Below are 27,823 nucleotides of genomic sequence, written 5' to 3'. Positions count from 1 at the left end.
GTTTCACATATCATAACTCTTAACTACCCATTGCCACTTCACTGCTAAAACCTTAGTTGACACCATCATCGACTCCAGACTACTTAAATTCATCCTAACTGGTCTCCCTGCTTCTGCTCTTAATCTCATCCTACTCTACCCCATCATCCATTCTCTAGCAATAGACAAAGCTTCTCAAAATTATAGATCAAGTCTCTTTATCTCCCTTACTTCAACCCCACAAAAAGACTTCCCACTTTACTCAGAATAAAATATAAAAGTTTGACTTACACGATCTGGCCCCTGCCTACCTTTCTCTCATACCACTCTGCCCTCTGCCATGTAGATTTCAGTCATGCTGGCCTTTTTTCCCCCATCCCTGGAAGATGCCATGCCCACTCTAGCCTAAGAACCTTTGCCATTGCCACTCCTGCTGCCTGGCAATGCTATTTTTCTAGAGCTTTGCATGGCTGCCTTCCAATCACTTAGTCTTTTTGATCTTTTTGGTCTTTTTCACTATAGTATCCTCAACACCTGAAACAGTGCTGGATACAGAGTCGGCACTCAATATACATTTGTTAAACTCGAGAATGATTCCATAGCCAGTCTTCCTACCATGTTACATTGTCTCTAACAATACAGGGTACATATTGCCACTTGATAACAAACCCAAAACAGCCTGATATTTCAGATCCTTCAACGTAAGTTTTCTTAAAAAGCCTTAAAGTGTCCTCGGTTTTACTCTTTTCTAAAGGTATATAGTTCATATACCCAGAGAAAACCATCATTCAAAAAGACACATGCACCCCAGTGTTCACTGCAGCACTATTTACAATAGCCAGGTCATGGAAGCAACCTAAATGCCCACTGACAGATGAACAGATACAGAAGATGTGGTACATTTATACAATGGAATATTTCTCAGCATAAAAAGGAACGAAACTGGGTCATTTGTAGAGACGTGGATGGACCTAGAGACTGTCATACAGAGTGAAGTCAGAAAGAGAAAAACAAATATCATATTAACGCATATATGTGGAATCTAGAAAAATGGTATAGATGAACCAGTTTGCAAGGCAGAAATAGAGACACAGATGTAGAGAACAAACGCATGGACACCAAGGAGGGAAAGCGGGGGTCACGGGGGAGGAGGTGGTGGGATGAATTGAGAGATTGGGACTGACATACATACACTAACATGCATAAAATAGAACGTGCTGTATTAAAAAAAAATTAAATTAAAAAATAAAGTATATAGTTCAACTGCTGAAGTCTGTATATACTACTTTTTAAAATTAGAAGTACTGTATATTAAATAATAGAGCTTTAATTTTGAGTTTTCATTATACAACAATTAAAATACTAAAATGTATGAGTGGTAACTACTAAATAAAATGTAAGTATATATAAGTGCAGCTTGTCTTGTCTAATGGGAAGAAAGTATACACAACACAGGATATCTTACATAGTATACAAATACAAACATTAAGATATATGTTGTGTGTATATAGATATAAGTATATATGTCCATATGTGTATATAGTATGTATATAAGTATATAAAGTACATATACACACTCATTCTACTGTTAATTACACAAGCTCTTTTCTTTAGCCTGGCCCTTTTGCCTCTTCTAAAATTGATTTCTTCTGGTCCTCCCACTTCCACTATCATGACTTTTATCAGATTATCATCGATGTCTAAAATGTCCTGCCATCCAACTCATTAGCAAATAAGAATATCAAGGACATGAGTTTTAATCAGACAGAAGGTTAAGCCGGGTTTTAAAATTCTAACTAGCTATGTGTCCCTGGAATCTTTAACCCCATCTGCAGTTTTCACATCCACCTCCTAGCATCACTGTAAGAATTAAACGAGAACAAATGTAAAGCCTTTTTGCTTTATCATTATTAAATTTTAAAATTTGAAGTAAATCTCAAATTTACTTCAACCAGGAAATTTTCTATCTGAAAATAGAAAACTGAGTCCCCCCTACCTACTGCCTATTCAAGATCTATAAATATAATTCATTGATTTCAGATTTCCATTCAGCTTCTTTTCTAAAAGAGAAGTCACGTTCTACAACAGCCCTGGTAAATGCAGGGTCAGATACTGTTTGAACATTTGCAACTACAGGAGTTCATATTTGGTGAAACAACCAATATTATGTCAAGTAGCAGTCAAAAAAGATAATACTTAGATCTTAAAATTCATTTGCTTAAATGTTCCCCCAACAAAGACTTTTTTTTTATCTCTTTATGATCAATACCTCAGGCAAGCAACCCTTACTTTGAAAATGTCTTTGCTTTTCACTTCACAAAAATGATCGCAACTAATCAGCATGATGATCCCTCAACTTCCCTCCTCTTACTCTCAACATTATTCTGTGGTGAACAGTTAACCACCAAATCCAAAGATCTTTTCTTAGTCCTTATCTTATTTGACTTCCCTCTAGCCTTCATCCCCCCTTAACCTCCTACCCAGTGCAATATGGTTTGGTACCCTGTCTAACCCATTCTTCCATTTCTGTCTGCCCTCTGAAATGCATTTCCTAAGATCTTGCTTACTTAGGTGGCTTAAGTAGCAACATCTCTGCACAAATGACTCACGTTGTTATCCCCAACATTTCTACCAAATGAATCCTGCATGTTCAACTACCTGCTACACCACTGGGATACCTTACTGGTGTCTCAAATTCAATATGTATACCCAACAACAACAACAAAAAAAAGAATAAAAGAAGAACCCACCACATTCTTCTCCACATCTAATTCCTCCCTAATTCCAGACTTGGTTCATAACATCATAGTCTCCCAGCTACTTTGGCTTAAAAAAAAAACATAACTAGACCTTTAACTTCTACTTCCACTTTGCACTACTCTCTCCAAAACATATCAAAAATCAAGCTTAATGATCCTACTTCTGCAATAATTTCACATCAGTCTCTATTCCTACAAAGCCTCCTCAGTTCAGGTCCTCATTACTTTTTACTTAACTACCATGATAGCCTTCTAACTCCCTACCTCCACTTTCTCCCCTTCCCATGCCCTTCTGTATACAACTGTTAGGTAAGTCTGACTCACATTTTCCTGTTAAGAAACCTAAAATGATTTCTCTCAAATTACAAAACAATTAAATTTAGCTTTTGAATGCATTCATTTATTCCTCAAATATTTATTCGGCATCTACTATGTGTCAGACACCTACTATGTTACCAGGCACTATGATTTTATAGCTAGAAACAATAAATAATGATTAAGATATAATCCTTACCCTTACTCCATAAACTGCCCTTAATCTAACCTTCCAATTTACTCCTTGCAAACTCTGTCCTAACCCTTCACATAAACTACTCAGAGCTTCCCAGGTATGCCACATTCTTTGTTGATGCATAAATTTTGAACTTTCCCTTGTCTGAAATACTTTCCTCTATAGCTCTTGGATATTCTTGGTTATAAGGGCTGGTCTTTGAATTCCCATGACACATTACTTCTACTTGCAACTTGGTTATTTATGTACATATCCTATCTCTTTACTCTCAAGTAAGCTCCTTGAAAAAATAATGTATATCTGATTCATCTTTGCAATTTTATAGTGCCTGGCACAAGATATTGTACACAGCATATGTCCAATACATATCTGTTGGTTGAATATGTATCCAAACAGTTGAAGTCCCTTAATTCTACCATGTTTGCCTTTCCTCTCAGGTAATAATGCATATTAGAAAAGCATAGCCTTTAGTAGTTATCTGATTGGAGTAGACTCATTAATATGCTTAGTACCCTATAAGATTCCTTTGTCTTCTTAAACATAGTACAAATTACTCTTAAAATGTTACTTAAGCAATGAAATACATACTACACTAGAAATGAGAATAAGTCTAATACCTACCTTAAAGGTTACCTATATAGGTTTTTAACATTTCTGTGTGTTATTGTGTATCACTGGATGGACAAATTTCCATTGCAACTAACTATAATAATTTATTGATACTTAACTGGAACATGTAGATAACGTGTTCCATTGACTACAACAGAGTTAGAAATATTTAGAACAGCTGAAATTGTTAGATTAAAAATTCCTGAGGGGAGCAGTGTCTGCCAATTTGATTGGTAAAGCAACACAAAAGAGACCTGTTGCTGATATCAATATAGGTAGATAATTCCAAAAGGAAAACATTTTTAGACATATTTACATGTGTGAGAGTATAAACCAAGCAAATAATTTCTGAGCAAATACTACAGGGAAAAGAGCAAGAAGTAGAATAGGTTGATAATCTAAGATGGGTTTTGGTCCTACTGTATGATCATAAGGATCCTAATTAAAGGTCTTCAGATGCTAAAATAAGATTTGTATACATTTCTGTAAAATTCAGTATACCTAAAGATAGTGAACGTAAGATGCATTCTGTAACTTCTGTTGTTTTAAAGAGATATATTCACTTTATTACAACATATATTGGAGAATATTCACATTAGTCAATAACTACACTTTAAGTTCAAAAATCATACCACTCTCAAATTACTCTAGAAATCTCTATTTTAAATATTTGGTTTGTAAACTATATAAACCATTGAAATACAGCTAGTCAAAGAAAGACAACTACTACTGTTGTTCAAAGAGCTATGGGAAATAAAATATATAAATATTAAACCTAATGATTCTTTAGGCTTTAGTATGTGTAACTGTACAATGATTTCTTTCCTGTTCTTACAAAAGAAAAAGAACCACCACCCAGTGATGACAATGATAACAGCAAACATGTATATAAGAGCTTAATATGAGCCAAGTACTCTTCAAAATGCTTTACATATATTAAATCTGCAAGGCAACATTATAAGAGTAAATACTATTACTATCTCCTCTATAACAGTTAAGAAAATTGAGGCACTGAAAGAGGTTAAGAAGACAAAGCCCACAGCTCATCAATGGCACAGCCAGAGTTTGACTTGTTTCCAAGATTCAGAATGAGTTAGCTTCATGCAGAATAGTTTTTTTTAATTGTAGTGCATCTAAAACTTCTTAAAATCATGAGCCCGGGCTTCCCTGGTGGCGCAGTGGTTGAGAGTCCACCTGCCGATGCAGGGGACACGGGTTCGTGCCCCGGTCCGGGAAGATCCCACATTCCGCGGAGCGGCTGGGCCCGTGAGCCATGGCCGCTGAGCCTGCATGTCCGGAGCCTGTGCTCCGCAACGGGAGAGGCCACAACAGTGAGAGGCCCGCGTACCGCAAAAAAAAAAAAAAAAAAATTATGAGCCCACCCTTCATTAAGCCTTAAACACAGAACAAAGTTATTAATTCAAAACAAAAATAAGGTTTTAAAAATATTTTCAAATGATAAAGTTCTTAATTTCCTAGATGTTTAAATAATGTTTTAACAAAAAAAGAACTTCTGCACTTTTCTTTAAAAGTGCTACCACTGAGAAATAATAACAAAAATCTATTAATATTTAAAAGTATAAAGAAACTTAGGTATTCATAAAGATATTAGCATTGTTAATCAGAGAAATTAGTTTTTCTGGTGTCAAATTGTCTCAAGACATTACTATTAAACAAGCAAGCAAAGAAAGCTCACACCTGCACCTACCCAGTTCTTCTCCCAAACAAGCCCCCTGCCTCAAGCTTAACTCTAGGCAGCTGCATTATCAATACTACCGTGTTTTTTTTCCTACTCTCAGCTGCCTTTCCCTTTCCCTTCTACATTTTTAGGATTTTAGGTTCCTATCTTTTTCTGTTTATAAGACAAATAATAATAATAAAAGTCTTATCAATTAAGGGTAGCTCGAGATGGAGGAACTTCTGAATAGTAGTTTGGGCTGTGGCTATCCTACTGTTCCGGCCGATGCTGCTGAACAAGAGATGAGAATCTTGTAATTCCTCAGCAGTAGTATGACATCCTCAAAAGCAGAATTCCTCACCAAAAAGAGCACTGTAAAAACTTTAAAGATTTTAGGAGAGGCCAGAAAAGGGGTTGAACTCAAGATATTCTAAGATTTGAGAAGTTAGGGTAAAACGTAAATTAGAGTGGTTGATAGCACAGCACATACTCAGAGACAGGGGAAAGGCCTCAAACTCAATAAAAGGGAAAAGCTACTCAAGAAAAGTCTTACTGGAAGAATTCAAAACCTAGCAACAAGATGGAATTCAAATTGTTCCCAGGAGGCAGTTCAAACACAAAGCTTCTTTTCCAGGAAGTAAATAACAGAAAAGATCCTGGCCTTCAGGTGAACAAGTAGCAACAATGGCAAGATATTAGTTTCCTCACTGCTACTGTAACAAGTTACCATAAACTTAGTGACTTAAAGAAACACAAATTTATTATCTTACAGTTCTAGAGGTCAGAATACATTGGCAGCCACTCTGACATCTACTTCAGCCTGCACAGCACCTCCTCTGCCTCTGACCCTCCTGAGTCTCTCTTATAAGGATGCTTGTGATTACATTAGGCTCACCTGGATAATCCAGAATAATCTCCCCATCTGAAGATCCTTAAATTAATCACACTAACAAAGTCCCTTGGCCCATGTACGGTAACAGGTTCACAGGTTCTGGGTATTAAGACATGGATGTCTGTGAAAGGGCTGTTATTCTGCCTGCCATAGGTACCAAAGGATGGGCTTCATGGGGAGGTTACCATGAAAGTAAAGAAACAATAAATTCCTTAAATAGGTTCACATCATGAAAGAACAGCTGGTGACTGTTATCCTAAACTCACCTTCTCCATACAAAGGGTACATCTTGGGGTTCCCTTAGAACGTAGTAAAATATCCATAGTTTGCACACTACAAAAAAGCATAATGTAATGCCTGTGCCATATTACAACTGAATACTGTCGGGGAAGAGAAAGAAAAGCTGCAAGAGCAAAGGATATTAATTTTGAAAGCTTAATTAGAGGTAATCCTCTAATCTTCCAGCAGTAGAAAATGACCCATAGAAGCTCAGTTAGAAACCATACAGGACTAGAGCTGGGAAATTTTCTATTTGAGTATGTCTCTCAATGGTATCCATTTCAGCATATCCTTCAAGAAATAGCAACAATAATAAAAGCTAACACGTACAGAGCAGCAGCAATTATTAAATCAGTTAATCTTCTCAACAGCAGGATGAGGTAAGTGGTATTATCATTCCCATTTTAAAATGAAAAACACTACGTCAGGGAAGTTAAGACACTTGTCTAAGGTCACACAGCTAGTAAGTGGTAGAATAAAGATTTGAACCCAAGAAGTCTCCAGGTAGTGCAGCACAGAACAAAGAGAACAGACTATCAAGGGCAAGAAACCAGGCTTAAATTCACAGTGGAATCCTAAGGAGCAACACAAGTTTTACCTATTATTATAAGCCTCGCTTTTTCCTGTAAAGTAGGCTGGTAACACCTATAGTGAATATAAAGCCAAGCAAAGGGACCAACATATGGCAGCAATCTCAATAAGAGATATCTAATATTATTATTTTTATCTTTCTAGCATTATTTTGCAGACTTTTTCCAGGTTTAATCACAGTGCCAAATGCTTTCAGTGAATGCTCTGCTCACAACTATAGTAAAAATCAGCCAACTTTATTCTTTAATATGCTCAAACTTACACAAACAGTCTCCAAGGCAGTAATGTCCAAAGTTTTTCAATACTGGGTCGGAAATCCATATACAATCAGGACGCAATGTTTAAAACAGCAATGAAATAAAGCCTACTCTATTCACAAAATACAAGTGTTCTAATATCAAAACAGCAGCATCAAAATTGTTTACTGAATGCTATTCATAGAACAATTCAGTTTTTTTAAAGCCCGATGCAAGTAACATCAATTTTGAAGGCATCAATAATAACATCAATATTTAGTGGAATGAATGATATATTTTCAGGGATCCTTTCAATTCTGAACCTATTAATTCAGCCTCTCTTCGGTCAGTTACATGCAAGAGAGTCTTTTTTCACTAAACAAAAGCATACCCAAACATCTTAGAGTCTGGCCACACTGAAAGAGCTTTCAGGACAGTTCTGGCATTCATCTGCTTTTTTCCAAAGGCCCAGGGATCCCACACCTTGTTGGTGGGCATACTTCACTTTCAATTCAATTAGTCGCTTCTGACACAAAGTCATATTCATAAGGCAGGCACTTGAAAATGCAGATATACCCTGTGGACATTCCAAAGGAAGCCATATAAACTCAGAGCATGATCCTTCTCGAGAATCAAAACAAAATAAAAAACAAGAATATCTTCTGAAAGTATGACTCCATTTCTACCAATGCTGTGAATTTCTTCAAAAATCTATGATTCTATGACTGGAAATAAGTTGGTGCTTAGCTAGCACCTCTTAACTGCCAGCTACTCAATCAATCCTATTGAGATATGAATACTTGTACTTCTTAGAACAAATTAACAGTGCTCCACTTTTTTTCTCTTGTGGTTCGATTTCAGTGTATATACATGGTTCATCAAATAACTAAGAAAGTATAATCTTATGATCCCTCAGAGTCCTAAAGTTGGGTTTTCTGTGCGTTTCATTTCCAGAAAGTCCTTGATCTGAAGAAGCAGTTCAGTAAACCTACTGAATAAGCCATCTGATTGTATTAAGCTGAATTAAAATCTCTACAGCCCAGCTTCTTCCAAAGAGTACATCAACAAGGGACGATTAAGAGCCAAAACATGAAGAAAATTCACAATCTTTGTCACTTCCTTCCTCACATCAGATAATTAACCTGACTTGTAAAATTTAAAACTCAGCACAATATCTCCTGCTAAATGATGCAGTGATAACTTTTACATTCTGCTTTGACTAATTCCAAAACCATTTTTCCTTCAAAAGTGCAGTCTCAACTGTGACTAATACACACACGTATTTCAGGTTTCACCCAAACTCCACAAATCCCTTTTTGCTATACGTTTAGGATCTACGTTATAGTTATGTCCCTATGTTAGAACTAATTAGGTGAAAATGTTTCACTAAAAATAGCAGGTAGGATTCACAAGAAGGTCAAACAGATTCCATTTGGCTTGAAATTTTCTATGTGGAATTTCATGGTGCATGCATGGGCTCTACTCTATCTAGTTTCCTTTGTCTTCTAATCTAGACATTGGCCTTTCCCTTAGCTCTGCTGAAGCCAAAAGACAAGGATTCCAATAACCTGGAAAGATAAAATATAAAACCTCAAATCTTTTGACATAAAAAAAAAACTTAAAACTAACAATTCACAGCAACCTTCACAGAAGATAAATAAGGGAAATGTTTTATCTCCATATTCATCTATAATGTAGTTAAAATTTGATTAATAAGGATTAATTGGGAATAAGATCTTTAACTAAAGTCTAAGCAGATTTGTTTCAAGTGTTATTATTTTTTAATCCAAAATCCACTAGTTTATTTCCTTACCTCATTAATAACTGTTCAGATATAATTCACTGAACATATAATTCTAGAAGATGTTATTTCATGGACTAAATCTTTAATATTAGATTATGTTATTGTTTATTATCCTTCTGAATCTTAAAACTAGAAAGTGGAAAAAAGTCTAGCTAATAAAGAATGTATTAAAGGTAATGATTATTAAACACCATTTCAAGACATAAATGCAAAACTAAACAACATACCTGACCGAATGACGAATCACTATCAGAGCAATTGTCTGTGCAGTAACTATTGCTTTTCTCCTTTTGGATTTTTTTCTGCCTTTCTTGACTTTGCATTTCATCTTCTTCAAACTTGTTGATCATAGAATCCACCACTATCATCATGATGTTCTTCAGGGAATGCATCATTTCTTTGTATCTTTAATTCAAAGCAATCTTTGTAAGAGAATGGCTATTAGCACAGATTAAAACATTCAACTAAATTAAACTACCTGATTATTTTTTTTCTTGTAAAGTCCCTTTAACAAACAATTCTAAAGAGAAAAGACAGTTTTTCTGAAAGAATAAATGGCACAACAGAATTCACACAACAGGAAAAAAAAATTAATAGGGAATCTAAAATGTGTTATTTCCCAAGTTTTTCCATCTGGTTACATGAACCAAGGCAGTAAAATTAAAAGAATCCAAGGCAAGATGTTCCAATGGCATAGATTCCAGTTATTAGTAACAAAGTCAACTATTAATATCAAACTACCAAAACCCAGCCTACTTTACAAATCACTTTTATTCCTTTTTTTAATTTCTCTTTCTCTATCCTCCCTTCCTCTATTTTCTTTGCTTCCCTTCTCTCCTGCCTATAATTTATGTGTATAGACATCCATCACCACAATTGAGACCTAAATAAGTATTAAGAGATCAGTGGGTCCTTTCAAACAGAGGCTAGAGAACCCATTGTCAGAGATGTTAAGAAAAGGATTCCTGAAATTAGTAGAAGTTTGAACTGGATAATTTCTAAGATCCCTTTCAGCTCTAGCGGGTCTAAATATACATATATTTTAAAAACTTATAATAAATTTCTCCATTTATTAAGTGCAAACTCTCAAGCATCCATACTAACATTAGACTGAGATCCTCCAAAACCCTACAAATAGAATTTTAGAGCTAGATGGAAACAAAAATAATCCAGTCTACCCTTTATTTTACAAATGAGGAATATGAGATGTGAACTATTGAAATTTCTATATTTAAAATAAAAAGGCATAAAGATTTAAATAAACATAGTGAATAAAGTACTAAATTTGGAATCAGAAAACCTGGATTAGAAACCTGACTACTTTACATACAAGCTCTGTCATTATAAATAAGTCTATTTTTCCTCAACTATATATGAGATAAAAAGAATACAATCTAGGAGCACTCTTCTATTTACTAGATGGGATGCTGCCCAATTTATAAATTACTGAATAAAGCCATTTAGATCTTCAAATTAAAAGAAAAATACAATCTAGCTGATCTAGTTCACATAGCCATAGCAAGAAATAAATGAGAATATATATCTGAAAGTTCTTTGTAAATATAAAGCATGATAATATGTATGTTTATTGTTTATCATTATAACACTGGAAATACACTAGAAAATAAGCACAGAAACTTCCCTTTCTTTATATTTCTGGTTAATGCATCATATTAACTACATAAATCAGAGAAAGGATACTTCTCTCATAGAAGTAATAAAATCATGCTGGGGGATTTGGCTAAAAATAGTGGACTGAGTTTTTAAAGTTTAAAGAAATTTTTTGGGACTTCCCTGGTGGTCCAGTGGTTAAGACTCCATGCTCCCAATGCAGGGGGGCTCAGGTTCAATCCCTGGTCGGGGAACTAAGATTCCACATACCACAACTACTGAGCTTGCATGCTCTAGAACCCATGCACCGCAACTAGAGAGCCCACGTGCCACAACTACTGAGCCTGCGTGCTCTAGAGCCCACATGCCACAACTAAAGAAGCCCATGCACTGCAACAAAGACCCAGAGCAGCCAAAATAAATTACTTAATTTAAAAAATAAAAACAAAATGAACTTTAAAGAAATTTTAAAATATATTTTAAATTATATATTATATACATTGTTATTAAATATATGTGATTTCTATATGTAATTTAAAACACATTATATATTTAATATTATTTAACAATATATAATTTATATATTATATAACTATAAGTAAATTGAATATAATACATATAGCTGTATATGTACATATTTTTAAAGTCCCAGAAATTATGAGAAAACACAAAAATATTAAAAGAAAATTAGAATAGATTAGGAATGATACAGAGGGAAAACACATACAGAAAAGAACCGCTATAGAGGTGAGAAACAGTCCAGGGAAAATTCAAGTTTAAAGTAAAGGGATATAAAGAGCAAGAAGGGTAACACAACATTGCTAATCAACTATAATCCAATATAAAATAAAAAATTTTTTTAAAAAAGCAAGAAGGAATTGAATCCTAATACACTCATTAGACTAACTGGTGAAGTACATATAGGAACCGAGTGAGGAGGCCCCAGGCTCCTCCTCTACACATTCTGAGCACCAAGAAACAGGGAAGTATAATGATGCCCCAGTAGCAATCAATAGCTATCCACCAGAGCTGCTCTCCCCTTCCACAGTAATTGGATTATAGCTGGGAATAGGAGTAAACTACACTCCCCAGACTCCGTTCCAGTTAGGTATAGCCATGTGAAGAACATAAACTCCTGTCCCCTTAAAATTTACAATACAGTGATTTAATAAAGGAATATAAAAGTAAATCTCAGGGGGAAGGGTGGGGGGAAGGGACAGTTAGGCAGTTTGGGATTGACATGTACACACTGCTATATTTACAATGGATAACCAACAAGGATCTACTGTATATACAGGGAACTCTGCTCAATATTATGTAACAACCTAAATGGGAAAAGAATTTGAAAAAGAATAGATACATGTATATGTATAACTGAATCACTTTGCTGTACACCTGAAACTATCACAACATTGTTAATCAACTATACTCCAGTATAAAATAAAAAGTTAAAAAAATGTAAATCTCAATGATTTACAGGATAAGAGTAAGGGTAATTAAAATCCATAGAAAATCTGTAAGTTTCATTTTAGAAATACTTCCTCCAGAAAACATAAATTTCTTGAAACCACAAACATTAATTCTTCTGCAAGAAATATCAGCAAACGAGCTAAAGGTAGATAAAAGAATAATACTTAAAAAAACAAAAAACTAGAGAGTAAGGCCCTGAATATCAAGAGTTAAATAAACTAGAACTCAGTAGCAACTGCAGATTTGAAAAAGCCAAGGATAGAATATGGACACCATTGAGAAGATTCCTTCATACTCCAAGAAGTTAAAATAAGAAAAAGCTCTAAGAGGTAGTGAAAAAACCCATACCAATTAACAATGAAAATACACATTGCGAGTACTTCCACTTAATATATATGAGAATGTATGACAGATGCTACAAATGAGCTGTTTCATGTACAAACCTCTATTTAAAAAATAAATATCAAAATGTATAATTAGGAAAGCAATTTGAAGTATTACAGTAAAAATGTTTTTAATAAATGTACTGTTGACACATTAGCCCTAAGTAGTTTCTAAAGAATCACACACACAAAAAGAAAGAAAATAATACTCTGTACAACTTAAAATCCTTCATCCATGATTCACAAAGCAGAAGACATTCATTAAGACATTTAAAATCTTTTTGAGGTAATTATTGTTGTATTAATTTTTACACATGAATGAACTAAAACACAAGAAAATTAAATATCTCACCCAGAGACAAAAAGTAATTTCCTAACAATCCCATGTAAAACTTTGCTTTTAGCATTAAAAAGCTTTCATTTTCTGACTAATGAAGAGTTTTAGTCCCTCTTTTAGAATAAGCTTAATGATACTGTCAGAAATAGACTACTAATTATAATAAAGTAGTCCCTCCTTATCTGTGGTTTTGCTTTCCACAGTTTCAGTCACCCACAGTCAACCGTGGTCTGAAAATATTAAATGGAAAATTCCAGAAATAAACAATTCATAAGATTTAAATTGTCTGCTGTTCTGAGTAGGTGATGAAATCTCGAGCCATCCAGCTGCCCAGCATGTGAATTATCCCTTTATTCAGTCCCGCCTATTAGTCACTTAGCAGCCATCTGGCTTATCAGCTCTACTGGTCAAGGTATCCCAGTGATTGTGGTCAAGCCATCCTCATTTTACTTAACAATGGACCCAAATCGCAAAGAGTAGTGATGTTAGCAATTCAGATATTCTCTTACTATGCCTAATTTATAAATTAAACTTTACCATAGTTATGTATGTACAGGAAAACACATAGGATTTAGTACTATCCATGATTTTAAGGACCCACTGGGGTCTTAGAATGTATCCCCCTGTAGGAAAGCAGGGATACTGTATTATCCAAAGATGGAAGTGGCTCTAGTTTTGTTTTTTCATCAAATCAGTAAATAAGAAATCTTGATCTCCATGGCTTTTAACTTAATATATATTGTGGTTAGAACCTGCTAAATTTATAAATAGCTGCACACTGTCACTTTGTTCATAACATGTTTAAACAATCAGTTGTCACAAGGGGAAAGAGGTCTCATCCAACATCATAAAGAAATGTTTAACAATTTCAAAATAAATCAAATAAAATTTTTAAAATATAATAGGTAATATAAGCTCAGGTATGTATTTCAATTTTTCTACTACTTGAAAGAGGGGCTCTATCTCAAGCTTCAGCACCTGCCTTCAAACTGCAATAGGAAGCAACCATGATGGTCCAGCATGGAGAGAAACCAGATGCCAAAGGCACTTAAAAACATCACATAAATCCAAGTCCACAGTCTAGAATTAACAAAGAAAATGTCATGTGTCCAAATCATCACCAAAAATAAATTTTGGGGGCCCAAATTTTTAAAGTTTTACTGTGCATAAAAATTATGCAAAATTTTTATCAGAATAAAAAATCATTGCAATCTAGCTTCAAAAAGCAATTTTTAACATTAGATAACAATATGCTACCTACCCTAAGAATTAGAAACTACATAAAGCTACACTAATAAGTATGAATTAAGAGGAAAATAGAAATTTATGCTCTCTACTTGCCATTCTGCCCTTTATAGCCCTAAAGAGTCTTCTGTTATGTTACATTTCATGCGGGGCAAGAGGGGATGGGGGGGAGAACCAGACCTTCAATCATCAATCATATGCCAGTGTTGAAAGATAATTAAAGTGAGAAATACCTAAGTAGCTGAGTTTAAACATGAGAAGGAAATTTCAAATCTTCTTTCATCTCAATTACTGCTCTGTATTAAACTGTTTTCTGAGTGAGAGTCAGGCATTTTGTCATGCTATCTCACTGCTCAAGAACTCAGAGTGGCTGAGACCTAAAAAGAGTGAAGAAGCATTAGGAACAAGACAAGGATGTCCCCTCTCCCCATTGATTTTCAACATCCTACTGGAAGTCCTAATTAATGCAATAAGACAAGAAAAGGAAATAAAAGGCAAACAGATTGGGAAGGAAGGATAAACTGTTCGCAGAAGACATAATCATCCATGCAGAAAATCTGAAAGGATTAACCAAAAAACTCCTAGGACAACTAAGTGATTATAGCAAGGTTGCAGGATACAAGGTTAATATACAGAAGTCAATCACTCTCCCACATACCAGCAATGGACAAGTGGAATTTGGAATTAAAAACATAATACCATTTATATCAGCACCCCCCCAAAATTAAACACTTAGGTATAAATCTAACAAATATATACAAGATTTATATAAGGAAAACTATAAAACTCTATTGAAAGAAATTAAAGAAGAACTAAATAAATAGAGAGACAGTCCATGTTCAAGGATTAAGAAGACTCAATTCTTCTCAACTTGATCTACAGATTCAACACGATCTAAATCAAAATCCCAGGAAGCATTTTGTAGATATCAACAAAATTATTCTAAAGTTTATATGGAGAGACAAAAAACCCAGAATACCCAGCACACTACTGCAGGAGAAGAACAAAGTTAGAGGACTGACACTACCCAACTTCAAGACTTATTATAAACCTACAGTAATCAAGACAGTGTGGTATCGGCCAAAGAAAAGACAAATAGATCTGTGGAACAGAATAGAGAGCCCAGAAATACCCTTAAATATAGTCAACTGATCTTTGACAAAGAAGCAAAGGCAATATAATGGAACAAAGATAGTGTTTTCAACAAATGGTGCTGGAACAACTGGACATCAACATGCAAAAAAAATGAATCTATATGTGTACCTTATACCTGCACAAAAATTAACTCAGACTGGATCACAGACCTTAATATAAAATGCAAAACTATATACCTACTAGAAAATAACATAGGAGAAAATGTAGACGACCTTGGATTTGGCATGACACGAAAGATACTTCATTAAAATTAAAAATTTCTGATCTGCAAAAGACACTGTTAAGAGAATGAAAAGACAAGCCACAGACTAGGAGAAAATATTTGCAAAAGACATACCTGACAAAGGACTGTTATCCAAAACATACAAAAACTCTTAAAACTCAACAATAAGAAAACAACATGATTAAAAAATGACCCAAAGTTCGTAACAGATAACCTCACCGAAGAAGATAAACAGATGACAAATAAGCATATGAAAAGATGCTCCACATCATATGTCATTAGGCAAAGGCAAACTAAAACAACAATGATATACCATTACACACCTATTAGAATAGCCAAAATCTGGAATACTGACAACATCAAATTCTGACAAGTAAGTGGAACAAGAACTTTCATACATTGTTGATGAAAATGCAAAATGGTACAGCCACTTTGGAAGACAACTGGGCAATTTCTTACAAAACTAAACACAATCTTACAATGTGACCCAATCATGCTCCTAAAACCCCGCACATGATGTTTATAGCAGCTGTATTCATAACTGCCAAAACTTGGAAGCAACCAAGATGTCTGATACATTCAAACAATCGAATTTATTCAGGGCTAGAAAGAAATGAACTATCAAGCCATGAAAAGTTTCCATGGAAGAAACTTAAATGTCTTTTTAATTGAAGTGTAGTTGATTTACAATGTTTCAGGTGTACAACAAAGTGATTCAGTTATACATATATATGTACATATATATATATTCTTTTTCAGATTCTTTTCCACTATAGGTTATTACAAGACATTGAATATAATTCCCTGTGCTACTTAAATGCATTTTATTACGTAAAAGAACCCAATCTGAAATGCTACATACTGTATAGTATGTATGACATATGTCATACTGTATGACATTCTGGAAAAGGCAAAACTATGGAGACAGTAAAAAGATCAGTGATTGCCAGGGGTAGGGAGGGGGAAGGATGAACAAGCAGAGCACAGAGGATTTTAGGGCAGTGAAACTACTCTATATGATATTATAATGGTGAAAACATGTCATTATAAATTTGTCCAAAACCACAGAATGCACAACGCCAAGAGTAAGCTATAATGTAAACTATGGACTCTGGGTAATAAAGATGTGTCAATGTAGGTTCCTTAATTGAAACAAATGTCCCATAAGCTGTGTAGTGCAGCCCCTCCCCCCCCCAAAAAAAATTTGTACCACTCTGGTGCAGAATGTTGATAATGGGGAAGTCTATATATGTGTAGTAGCAGGAGGTATATGGGAAATCTCTGTACCTTCTGCTCAGTTTTGCTGTGAGCCAAAAATTGCTCTAAAAATAAAGTCTATTTTAAAAAAGTGAAAAGTGAAGGAGTAAGTGACACAAATATTTAGGGAAAGGACATTCTAGGTAGCAGAAGCAACATAAATACAAAGAGCCCTGAGGGAGGACTTTGCTTGGCTTGTTTGAGAAAAAACAAGACCAGTGTGGCTGGAGCAGTAGAAGAGGGAAAATGATAAGAAATCAGGTAGGAGAGGGAGCAGAAGGCTCATGGTGGGCCTTGTAGGCGACAGAAGAAACTCTGGATTTTATTTTGAATGAGATGAGAAGCCTTCAGAGAGTGTTGCGTGGAAGAGTGGCATGATCTGAATCACTGGTTTAAAGAATCATTCTGGCTGCTATAAGGTGAAAAGACTGTAGGGGACATGGGTTAAGGGTGCTTTCAAGGAACGCTGTTGAGAGAAAAGTTACTTTAAAATATTACTGTGGGCATACTCACTCTTTAGATTCCTGAGTTCTTTTAGTAACATGCTGTACCACTGTGTCATAGCCAAATTCCTCACCCTGATTCTGATCAGAAGTCCATTTTTCTATTTCTTCTTCAATCATAGACCCCAAAGTATTACATATATACTGTCTAAGGTATTTCACAAATTCATAGCTGAAACAAACATTTAAAAAATAAATGCAGTAAATATCATGAACTCACTTATCAACCATACCCAGAAAAAATGTTAGCACAGAAAGATTTGTAACATATAATCAGATTTCTTACCTTAAACCAGGATTAAATTAGTCATTCATCCCAAATCATATAGCTAATCTAGAATTTTGTTCATATCTTTTACGTGTGATGCTTAATGGTAGGGAAAGCAGTTGTTAAAGATTTTCACAATTGTTCAAGCTGATGAAGAAAACCACACTAGATAACAGTAATTATAAAAGAATAAATAGGAAAAGGTTAAGCTCCAATCGTCAAGAGTTTTTTGTACATTTGTAAATTGTGTTCATTTTGAACTGACCTAAATTCCACCTAATCAGCTTTTGTCTGACTATGTTCACAAGAAGTCGCTCAGACAATTCAATACATTGGACCTTCTTCTTCATACTGTTAGGTTGATGCTAACATTAAAATCCATTTGCAAACTCAGACAATAAGCAAATGAGAGGGCAAGAGTTCCAAAAGTGGATAATTATATTATGAAACATGTTTACTGCAAATAAAGAGCAACGATTATAATTAATATCACGATTTAGAAAGGTTTAAAAAGTTTTTGTGGTCTCTCAAATGACAAAGATAATTTAGGACGGGCCATTTTTGTAAATGCCACTATGTTCAAGACTTGTAGTTTGAATATATCACTGTATAAGAGCCTTGCATATACGCAGTACAGGAGATCAAGGAGAGCCTGAATAATTTTCTTCACATAATTATAAGTCCATCATGGTATCCAGCATACAGTCTTCAGTTTAATATTTATTAAATGATTGTATGTCCTCTAAAGAACAGCCACCTTTTACCCAGGTAGCCAAAGGATCTCATTTTCAATTTTAACTGCTTTTGATTTGGATTTCCTGCCCTGCCCATTTCTCCTCAACTCTGAACCCATTGCTGCTTCCTGGAATCTCCATGGCTGCTTCAGTAATATAAGTGGCAGGCCTGCCATAGACGATGCAGGCTCCAAAAGTCAAGCAGAGATACTTGACATGAAACCATGTAGTATTATAGAAAAGGTACAGGCTCAGAGTCAAAACGGCCTGAAGGTCAGCTCCAGCTCTACCACTCTAGCTGGAGTGGCCTGGGACAAGTCTGTTTTTCCATCTGTAACTTGGAAATGATCATGTCTGCTTCATTCTGCTATTTTAAATTCAGGAGGCAATACACAAGAAACTTAATCATTATAAACAACAAAATTAAGAAGGATATTCTCTACTCCGACAGTGTCAACTTCAGACTCAACACAAACAGGTGATTCCTTTAGTTCTTTCATCAGCCAAAATGCCTCCCCAGAATCTAGACCTATACAGGCATACCTCGTTTTATTGCACTTTATTGTGCTTCACAGATATTGGGAGTTTTTAACAAACCGAAGGTTTGTGCCAACCTTGCATCAGAGCAAGTCTATCAGCACCAACAGCATTTACTCACTTTGTGTCTCTGTGTAGCATTTTGGTAATTCTCACAATATTTCAAACTTTTTCATTATTATTATATTTGTTACAGTAATCTGTGATCAGTGATCTTTGATGTTACTACTACAACTTACTGAAGGCTCAGATGACGGTTAGCATTTTTAGCAATCAAGAATTTCTTAATTACGGTATGTACTTTTTTTTACATAATGTTATTGCACACTTAATAGATTACAGTATGGTGTAAACATAGCTTTTATATGCACTAGGAAACCCCCCAAAAAATCATGTGACTCGCTTTATTGTAATATTTGCTTCATTGCAGTGGTCTGGAACCAAACACGCAATATCTCCGAGGTATGCCTATATATTAACTACCTACTGGACAAGGCTACTTTATGTCTTTTTCACCGTATCAATCAGCACAGTCAATACCAAATTTATCATCCCACCCGTCCGCTCACAAACCACGTTCTCTTCTGACATATATCTTTGTTAATGGTACCATCCTTCAATCAGATACCTGTGTATAGCCTCAAACAATCTTCTCTATTACACCTCAGATCTAATTAGTTACCAAGCTCTGTAATTCTGTAAATTCTTCCTCCACAACTTCTCTTTCCTTTCCCACTGCCATCAGACTAATGTTCACATCCTCATAACTTTAGCTAAACAATTGCAAGGGCTCTCTTAGGTCATCCTATAAATCAGTGGTTCTTAAAGTATAACATGGGGCTTCCCTGGTGGCACAGTGGTTATGAATAAGCCTACCAATTCAGGGGACACGGGTTCGAGCCCTGGTCCGGGAAGATCCCATATGCGGTGAAGCAACTAAGCCCATGTGCCACAACTACTGAGCTTGCGCTCTAGAGCCCATAAGCCACAACTACTGAGCCCACATGCCACAACAAGTGAAGCCTGCGCACCTAGAGCCCATGCTCCACAACAAGAGAAGCCACCACAATGAGAAGCCGCACACTGCAACGAAGAGTAGCCCCTGCTCACCACAACTAGAGAGAACCCTCGTGCAGCAACGAAGACCCAACGCAGCCAAAAATAAATTAATTTTTTAAAAAAGTATAACATGGATAAGAATCACCTGAAGGCCTTATTAAAACACAGATTGCTGGGCCCCACTCTCAGAGGTCCAATTCAGGTATACTGTGGGCCCAAGAATTTGCATTTCTAACAAGTTCCCAGGTGATGCTGACGCTGATGCCAATGCTGCTGGTCCTAGTACCATAACCTCAGAAGCACTGATCTAGATACAGATTCTGTATTCAGATAGCTTTTAAACTAGCTTAAGTGTCTTACAACTCTGATCAGCAGATTCCTACAATGCTGTGTTAGTTTCTGGTGTACTGCAAAATGATTCAGTTATACATATACATGTATATTCTCTTCCATAATCTTTTCCATTAGAGTTTATATATTATAATTTATTAGATCCATCCATTTTAAATATTGACTTTTTTGTTTAGGGTATTTCTAAACCAAATCTTTGCATATTTTATACAAAATGGTGAAAACTTACACAGCCAATGTATCATAAAGGTATCACTGCTTTCTTTGAAATGACTTTGAAAATGAAAAGGACCCAGATAACCCTTTCAGCCCAGTATGATCTCACAGCCAGTCTCTTACTACTGGGAAAGAGAACAGTGAATGTGGAAGAAAGTGAAGAGAGAGACGAAAAGTCCCTAAAAATAATTCTGATCCTCTTCACAATCCTGCCCAAGGCTAGTCAATCCGACACATCAGTTTTCTTCGGCATCTCTGAGATATTCAGTGAGAAATGGAAGGTGGGGCAAGCCTGAGTTATTTCCCTGAAATTGAAAGAAGAGCCTTTCTGAGGATGAATCCCACCATCAACACCTACTATGGAATGGCAGTATTACCCTAGTCCCTTAGTTTCATCAGCCTTATCTCTGTGCCACAAATCAGACAATTAGGAGAAACGAATATTTAACTGAGAAATAGAACTCTTGTGTTTGCTTTGTTTAAAGCCCAATCTGTAAGTAACAAAAATGATATTTTCATAACAAAGGCAGTAAGAAAGTATAATGCAAGCCCATTAACAAAATGTATTCAAGAAAGTTAAGACAATATCATTCTAAAATAAAAGACATATTTTTAAAATCCCCACTATTTAGCATCAGATGTAAATAACAAATATGCTGGGAACATTTTTAAATCTGTTCTTTGGGAACTTAAGTAACCACACACTTTTTTTTTTAATGATATCACTTTGACCTATGACCACAATAACATCTCCCTGAAGACCCCATTCAAAATGCTTTAAAGTTTTGGTTCATTTGCCAAGTTAAATTAACCCAAGGACCCCAAGTCTGAATCTTGCCTTAATGGGTTACTGCTCTTTTCAAATGAATCTTTTAAGAAAAAAGATCTCTTGAGAGGTCAGGTCCTCTATCATGGGAGGACTACCAGGCTGCCTATGACCTTAGGATGCTCTACTGACTCACTGATCATTGGAAAACTCTGAGAGTCTCCAATCCCAAATTAGTGAAAATAGTCATTTCTTCAAGTGGGCCCTTCTACTCCGTGGGTAAGAGTAATCCACGTCTTCAAATTCCCATCCGATAATTCATTTTGTGTTGGTTCTTTTACCATCTGAATTCATGGCAATACCCAAAAAAATCCTAGAAGTAAAATACACAGCAATGTGTCTGATCATTCTGCTTTACTTCTGACAAATATGAAATTTTTCACATTTACACAGGAAAATTTTATTAAGTTGAGTAAAAGAACATTCACTGTTTTCCATTCTTCTTTCCTCACCTTTATTACCTAGGAAAATTTAAGGATTTTTTTCCCATGATGAACTTCTGACATGTTCAAATGTTGATATCAAAATATACAGAGATTACTATTACAGTATAAGGACATAAAAAATCTAATACAAGTTTGTTTGAGGAAATCATCCTCTTAGCTATTTAAAAAAGAACTTTTTCAATAATATACAGAAAAATTATCAGTAATGATATGTTTTAAAAAGATAACTTATTAAGTTATGAATTATAATGCTGATATTTGGAATCCTTAAAATGGATTATATTTCAGGATTATAGGACTTATTATATGATAAACTTAACTTTATATATATTAGTGTATAAAAAGCTATGTTAAAAAAAAAGAATGAGTATTTTATACTACCTACAATCTTTTAGGTCAAAGAATAAGCCTCTGAATCATGATAAACAGTTACTAAATGCATTCATTAATTATGGAAGCATACATATAATTCTTAGCGATTTCGTCTATGCAGGGATAACACTTTACATAATGGATGTTTTCTTGAAGTTAAACATACTAAAGTTCACTAATATACTAGAGTTCACTAATTAAACATACTAGAGAGTTCACTAATTTAGAAAGTCACTGGTAGATTCTTCTGTAAAAAAAAAAAATCCCAATTCAATAGATACAATTGTGCTCCTTCTGTATCAAATCAAAAATGTATCAGATTAGAGGGCTACAAAGAAGAGCCTCTGCATTAGAGACTGTTACAATCATTAGGGTTGCTAAGTATTTATATACTTAGCAATCCTAATGATATATATATATATATATATATATATATATATAGCAATTCTCATTGAAATGCAAGTATTTTCTATCTCTGTGGTTCTCAATCCTGGCTGCATATTAGAATCACCTAGAGAGTTTTTCCAAAAGTACTAAGGCCCAGTCTCTACCACTCCCCCTCTGCCAAGCCCCCCAGGAAATTTGGATTCACTTATGGTTAAAGTTCATCATCAGTGTTTTTTTAAACAAACTCCAATCAATCCTAGTGTAACCAAGACTGAAAACCAGGGCTGTTGTTTTTTTTTTAAAGGAAGCCAGTCTAAGTGTAAAAATTTATACAATACACAGACACATAATGAAAGCAATGTCTTCTTCCCTACCTCTCACCCCTCCTGCAAGCCTCAAATCCTAGCTGCCACTTTCAAAGAAAAGAAAGAAAGCTTGGATCTTTTAGAGAAAGTGTACAGTTTAGGGTAAAAAAAAAAAAATAAAAGAGTCTATGGAAAGCAGAGATAGGTTAGGGCAGCTGCACTGTGGGGCAAATCCCCAGATAGGGCAAATCCCCAGATAGGGCCATTCTGCCTACACTATGGTTTCTCTCCAAATGACTGCTTTCTTCCCCCGCTTTATTATACTACCTTAAATTCCATCATTCATGGACTCAATTGTTTTAACAACCAGCTTCTTACAAAAATGCCAATAGCCTAGAGATACCAGTTTCCCCAATAAAACTATTTAATAAGATTATTTTTCTTGCTGTTATACCAGGACAACATCGGGTGGATTTAAGGAACCAATGTTCTGATAGTGGAGATGGGATGACAGATAATTCTGGTGTATGAAACACTTCGGGAAGCAACATATACCTAAGTGACTCAAGAACATTTAGCGTTCAAGGAGAGTTAGGTCAGTGAATAGAAAGACAAATAAAAATATGAGTACCTGGACTGACAGTTAGGATCTCATCAAACTCTGAGACTGTAAGATACTACGAAAATACCAAACACAAGCATCTCCTCCTCTTTCCTCCTTCATAAGGAGTTCCTTCCTCCTAAGACACAGATCTCAGGCTAGTGCAGCTAACACATGAATTTTATTATCTATATTTTTAAGACTAAAAATTACTCAAACTACTTTTAGAATTATAAATCTTACTTTTAAGACTACAAACTTTTATAATTTGAATGTGTCTGGGATTTTTTAGGTAGGCCACAAGTAAATCTCTTTATTGAATAGTAAATATTAACTATGCAATTAATCGGCAGGCCTTTAATCTATCTAATAAACTGTTGAAGAAGAGTTAAAATTAACACAATAGTCATTACACTGCTGAAAGGAACCAGAATGATACAACTTTAACTTGAAAAGCATTTAAAAATTGACACAGCTAAAGCAATATTTATAGGCAAATGTGTAGTCTTAAATGTTTACATTAAAAAAAGAAGAAAAGCTGCAAATAAGTGAGTTAAACATTCATCACAAATTTTAAAAAGTGTCCCAGGAAGGGAAAAAAGAAGAGCATAAATTTTAAAAACCATAAAATAAATACATAATAGAAAGGAAAATTGAAGTTAATAGCTAGTTCTTTGAAGACTAATAAAATTAGTCTAGATAAACCTCTAGCAGAACAGATGGAGAACAAAGGAGGAAAGGCATAAATTTAAAAAAAGAATAAAAAGGGGACAATTATAGATACTGGAAATATTAAAAAAGTAATAGGATATTAACAAAAATCTTTATACAAATAAATTTGAAAATCTAGATTAAATGGACAAATTCCCAGAATATGATCCTAGCAAAAACTCAATAATCTGAAAATATTTTAAACAAGTATTTACATGTGAAATAAAAACCAGAAATTAAACCCCAAATTTAATGCTTGATGTGGATTTGTTTGAGGTAAATAAGTATTACCTGAGTATAATAAACATTAACAACCAAAACTGAATTTGAGAAAGTTGCAGTTTTTCTATATTCCTCTGTTTAAGTAATAAATCAATAGCTAACCAATAAAAGCTGGTCTCTGGTATCTCCAAAATAAAGAATATTATCATGCAATATCAGCTCTTAATAGTGGACTTAATGAATAAACAGGAAAATCATGGAAATACAAAAGAAAGCATATGTATAACCAGAAATACTAATTAACAAAAAAATTCCGTCCACACCTCTTAAAACTCCCCTGAGAATCTGGTGAAAACTGTAATGCTCTCCCCATAAAACTGCAAGTAAACACAAACTTTTGTACAGAATATTAAAGGGTTCAAGGATTCCCCTGATGCCCACATACGAAGCAGGTAGGAATTCCAGATAAGAACTTCAGGGCATGCAAAAGTCAGTAAAGATAACATAACAAGAAAATTGTTAAATGTCACCTTCTATGAGATCAAAATGAAAGGCAAACACTTAACTAAAAATATCATTACTGGGGCTTCTCTGGTGGCGCAGTGGTTGAGAGTCCGCCTGCCGATGCAGGGGACACGGCTTCATGCCCCACAACGGGAGAGGCCACAACAGTGAAAGGGCCGCGTACCGCAAAAAAAAAAAAAAAAAAAAATTACTACTAATAATAAATTGAGGCACCTGGAGGTAAACTTTTCGATGGAGAGGCTTAATTTAAATTACACATGACTCAAATCAAAAGAAAAACACACGTCTCTAGGGAAACATAGCCTTCAAGATTTACCTCAAATGGTAAATCTTCCTATCTTCCTACGGTAAAACTTCCTATCTACTGCTCCCAAACCCAGAGCACTCTGTACTTCTATAGCACTTATACTCCTGACATGTATCACAGGCATTTGAGTATGCACCTTATCCCTCTGTAGGAATTTAAGCTATTCCATAGGAAGTTAATCTCTCTGGAGTGTTCCTGTCGTGCTCAAAATGCATAATTGGTGCAGCCACTGAAAGATCAGATCTGCAAAGCAACAGGGATCTTGGGAACTCAATGCTTTTGAGGTATAGTGACAGAAAGCCCTTGGGATGATAGAATTATTCTCAAATGAACAAGAATAATTTACAACTAATGTTACTATGTTGCCCAGGAGAAAAAAAATAATAATTAGGATATGTCGGTTGTGTCAGTAAAAACACAGAGGAAGCATAAGGTTTGGAAAATGAGAATATAACATAAATTCGGTATCTGATTAAATAAAGGAAATCATGAACCTCCAACTTGGGCGCTATTTTGACAACCATCAAGTGAACATTCTTTTTTTTTTTTTTCCTTTTTTTGCGGTACGCGGGCCTCTCACTGCTGTGGCCTCTCCCGTTGCGGAGCACAGGCTCCGGACGCGCAGGCTCAGCGGCCATGGCTCACGGGCCTAGCCGCTCCGAGGCATGTGGGATCTTCCCGGACCGGGGCACGAACCCGTTTCCCCTGCATCGAGCAGGGGGACTCTCAACCACTGCGCCACCGGGGAAGCCCCAAGTGAACATTCTTTATCCGACTACATTTTGATCTTTTCTGGATCAGCTGGTTTGTTTGCTTAAGAAATCAAAAGGAATTTTACTTGTGAAAATTTTCATCAGTTTCCTCCAGATGTAAGAGGATCTCCTCGGCGCACTCCAGGGAGGGAGCCCCCGTGATTTTCTCCTTCACGCTCTGGAACAACTGCCTCAGCATCGCCTGCAGCATCACTTCGACCTCGCCAGAGACATGGGCCATCCTCTGTCAGAATCAAACGCCCATGCCCTTTGCTGAGGGTCGCAGCAAATGCCGCGCCCTGCGCAAGCGCGTCCCCACCCAGCCCCCACCGGCGCAGAGCGCCGTTCCCCGGGAGACCGCGGCAGGCGCTTAGGGGCGGGCCCTCGGCTGCCGGCGCGTCGTCCAGAAAAACAAGTTACCTTGCGTTGGGGAAACAAGAATCCTCGAGGTCCCGCCTTTGGAACTCGTCGCTGCCGCCCTTCCGGGCCAAGAGGATTCAAGCTGCACCGACTAAGAGCAAAAAAGAGATCCCAAAGGCTCTGCGGGTGGACTTGACGGCGGGACGTCACCGCTACGCGTGACGTCCGCACGTTGACGTGACTTTCCAGATGGGAGGGAGGGCCGCTTGACAACCTGCCCGGGCTCCTAGAGGAAGTTTCAGGTGCGCTCGCTGAAAGGGTTGTAGGTGGGAGGAAGAAAAGGGTAGGAGGAGAAAGGGGTCAATGAAAGAAAGATAATAGAAGTGAAACTGAAAGCAGCTTGAAAAGTTTTAATTGAGTGAATGGTATTGAAGTGTTGCAATGATCTTTCCTTCAAACAGCTAACACCTATTGACTCCTACCCTTTACCAAGCACCTTGCTAGGAGCTGTGAAGAAGAGGACGCTGTCACATTCTAACAAACAAGAAGTCAGCGATTACAACACAGTGCAATTAAGTGTTACGATAGAGAAATGCGCCAGGTAGGTGCTGTGGAAACCTAGAATCACCTTTTAACCCAAAAGAAGAGTCAAGGAAAGAAGTGAAGAGAAAACAAACTGAACGTGCAAAGGGTAGGGACCTGAGAGAGTGTAGCATATTCCGGTACTTGAATTTTGAGAATTAGAAAGAGGAGGAGAGGGGTCTAGAGAAGTAAATGGACCACATCGGAAAGGGTCATATTTGGCACTTTTAAGGGATTAGAGGTTTGTCTTGAAAGTAGTAGAACACAATGGGATTCCAGAACTAAATCGTGAGATATCATATATAAAGATCACTCTGCAGGAAGTTGCAATGGATAATCATGGTCCTTCATACAGTTTCCAATCTAGGTAAATCCCCAGTCCATGGTCATGTCCAAGCTGCAAGGTACCAACCCATTAGTGTTGGTTAGGATCAGATCCTGGTGTCTACAGAATAGTCAATCCCAAATCACTGATATGTGGTTCAATGTCAATAAATTCTCCCTTATCCAGCTTTATATTTTATGCCCCTGGTCCAACAACATCTGATTCACTTTACATGTTAGCCAGGATCAATGACTTCTTTGTCTATGCTGTTACTTCCAGGAGCAAAAGTATGATATATCTTTGCCAGCTCTAGCAGCATGTTTCTTGGTGAAATATATGTTCAATTTTGGTTGTCTTATTACCACATTAAGAAAAAAACAAACTGGCAGAGTAGGCATACTAGTACCTTTATTTG

At 35.9% G+C, this 27,823-nt stretch overlaps 1 protein-coding gene across 1 annotated transcript in view; it reads right to left on the bottom strand.

Annotated features, from left to right (window-relative positions):
* The window catches only part of TBC1D32 (TBC1 domain family member 32), a 179,136-nt gene extending 152,498 nt beyond the window's left edge, over window positions 1-26,638 (bottom strand). The window contains exons 1-4 of the mRNA XM_082855382.1: window positions 26,562-26,638; window positions 26,228-26,383; window positions 17,533-17,694; window positions 9,566-9,743 (exon numbers count right to left, since the gene is read on the bottom strand). Of these exons, the coding sequence (XP_082711508.1) occupies window positions 9,566-9,743; window positions 17,533-17,694; window positions 26,228-26,382 (495 nt within the window). The 5' untranslated portion in view covers window position 26,383; window positions 26,562-26,638. The remainder of the gene's footprint in view (window positions 1-9,565; window positions 9,744-17,532; window positions 17,695-26,227; window positions 26,384-26,561) is intronic.
* Window positions 26,639-27,823: the final 1,185 nt, after the last annotated feature.

Source organism: Leucopleurus acutus, assembly GCF_964270905.1.
Source record: "Leucopleurus acutus genome assembly, chromosome: 15".
Classification (NCBI taxonomy): Eukaryota; Metazoa; Chordata; class Mammalia; order Artiodactyla; family Delphinidae; genus Leucopleurus; species Leucopleurus acutus.
This window is presented reverse-complemented; position numbering and strand designations above follow the sequence as displayed.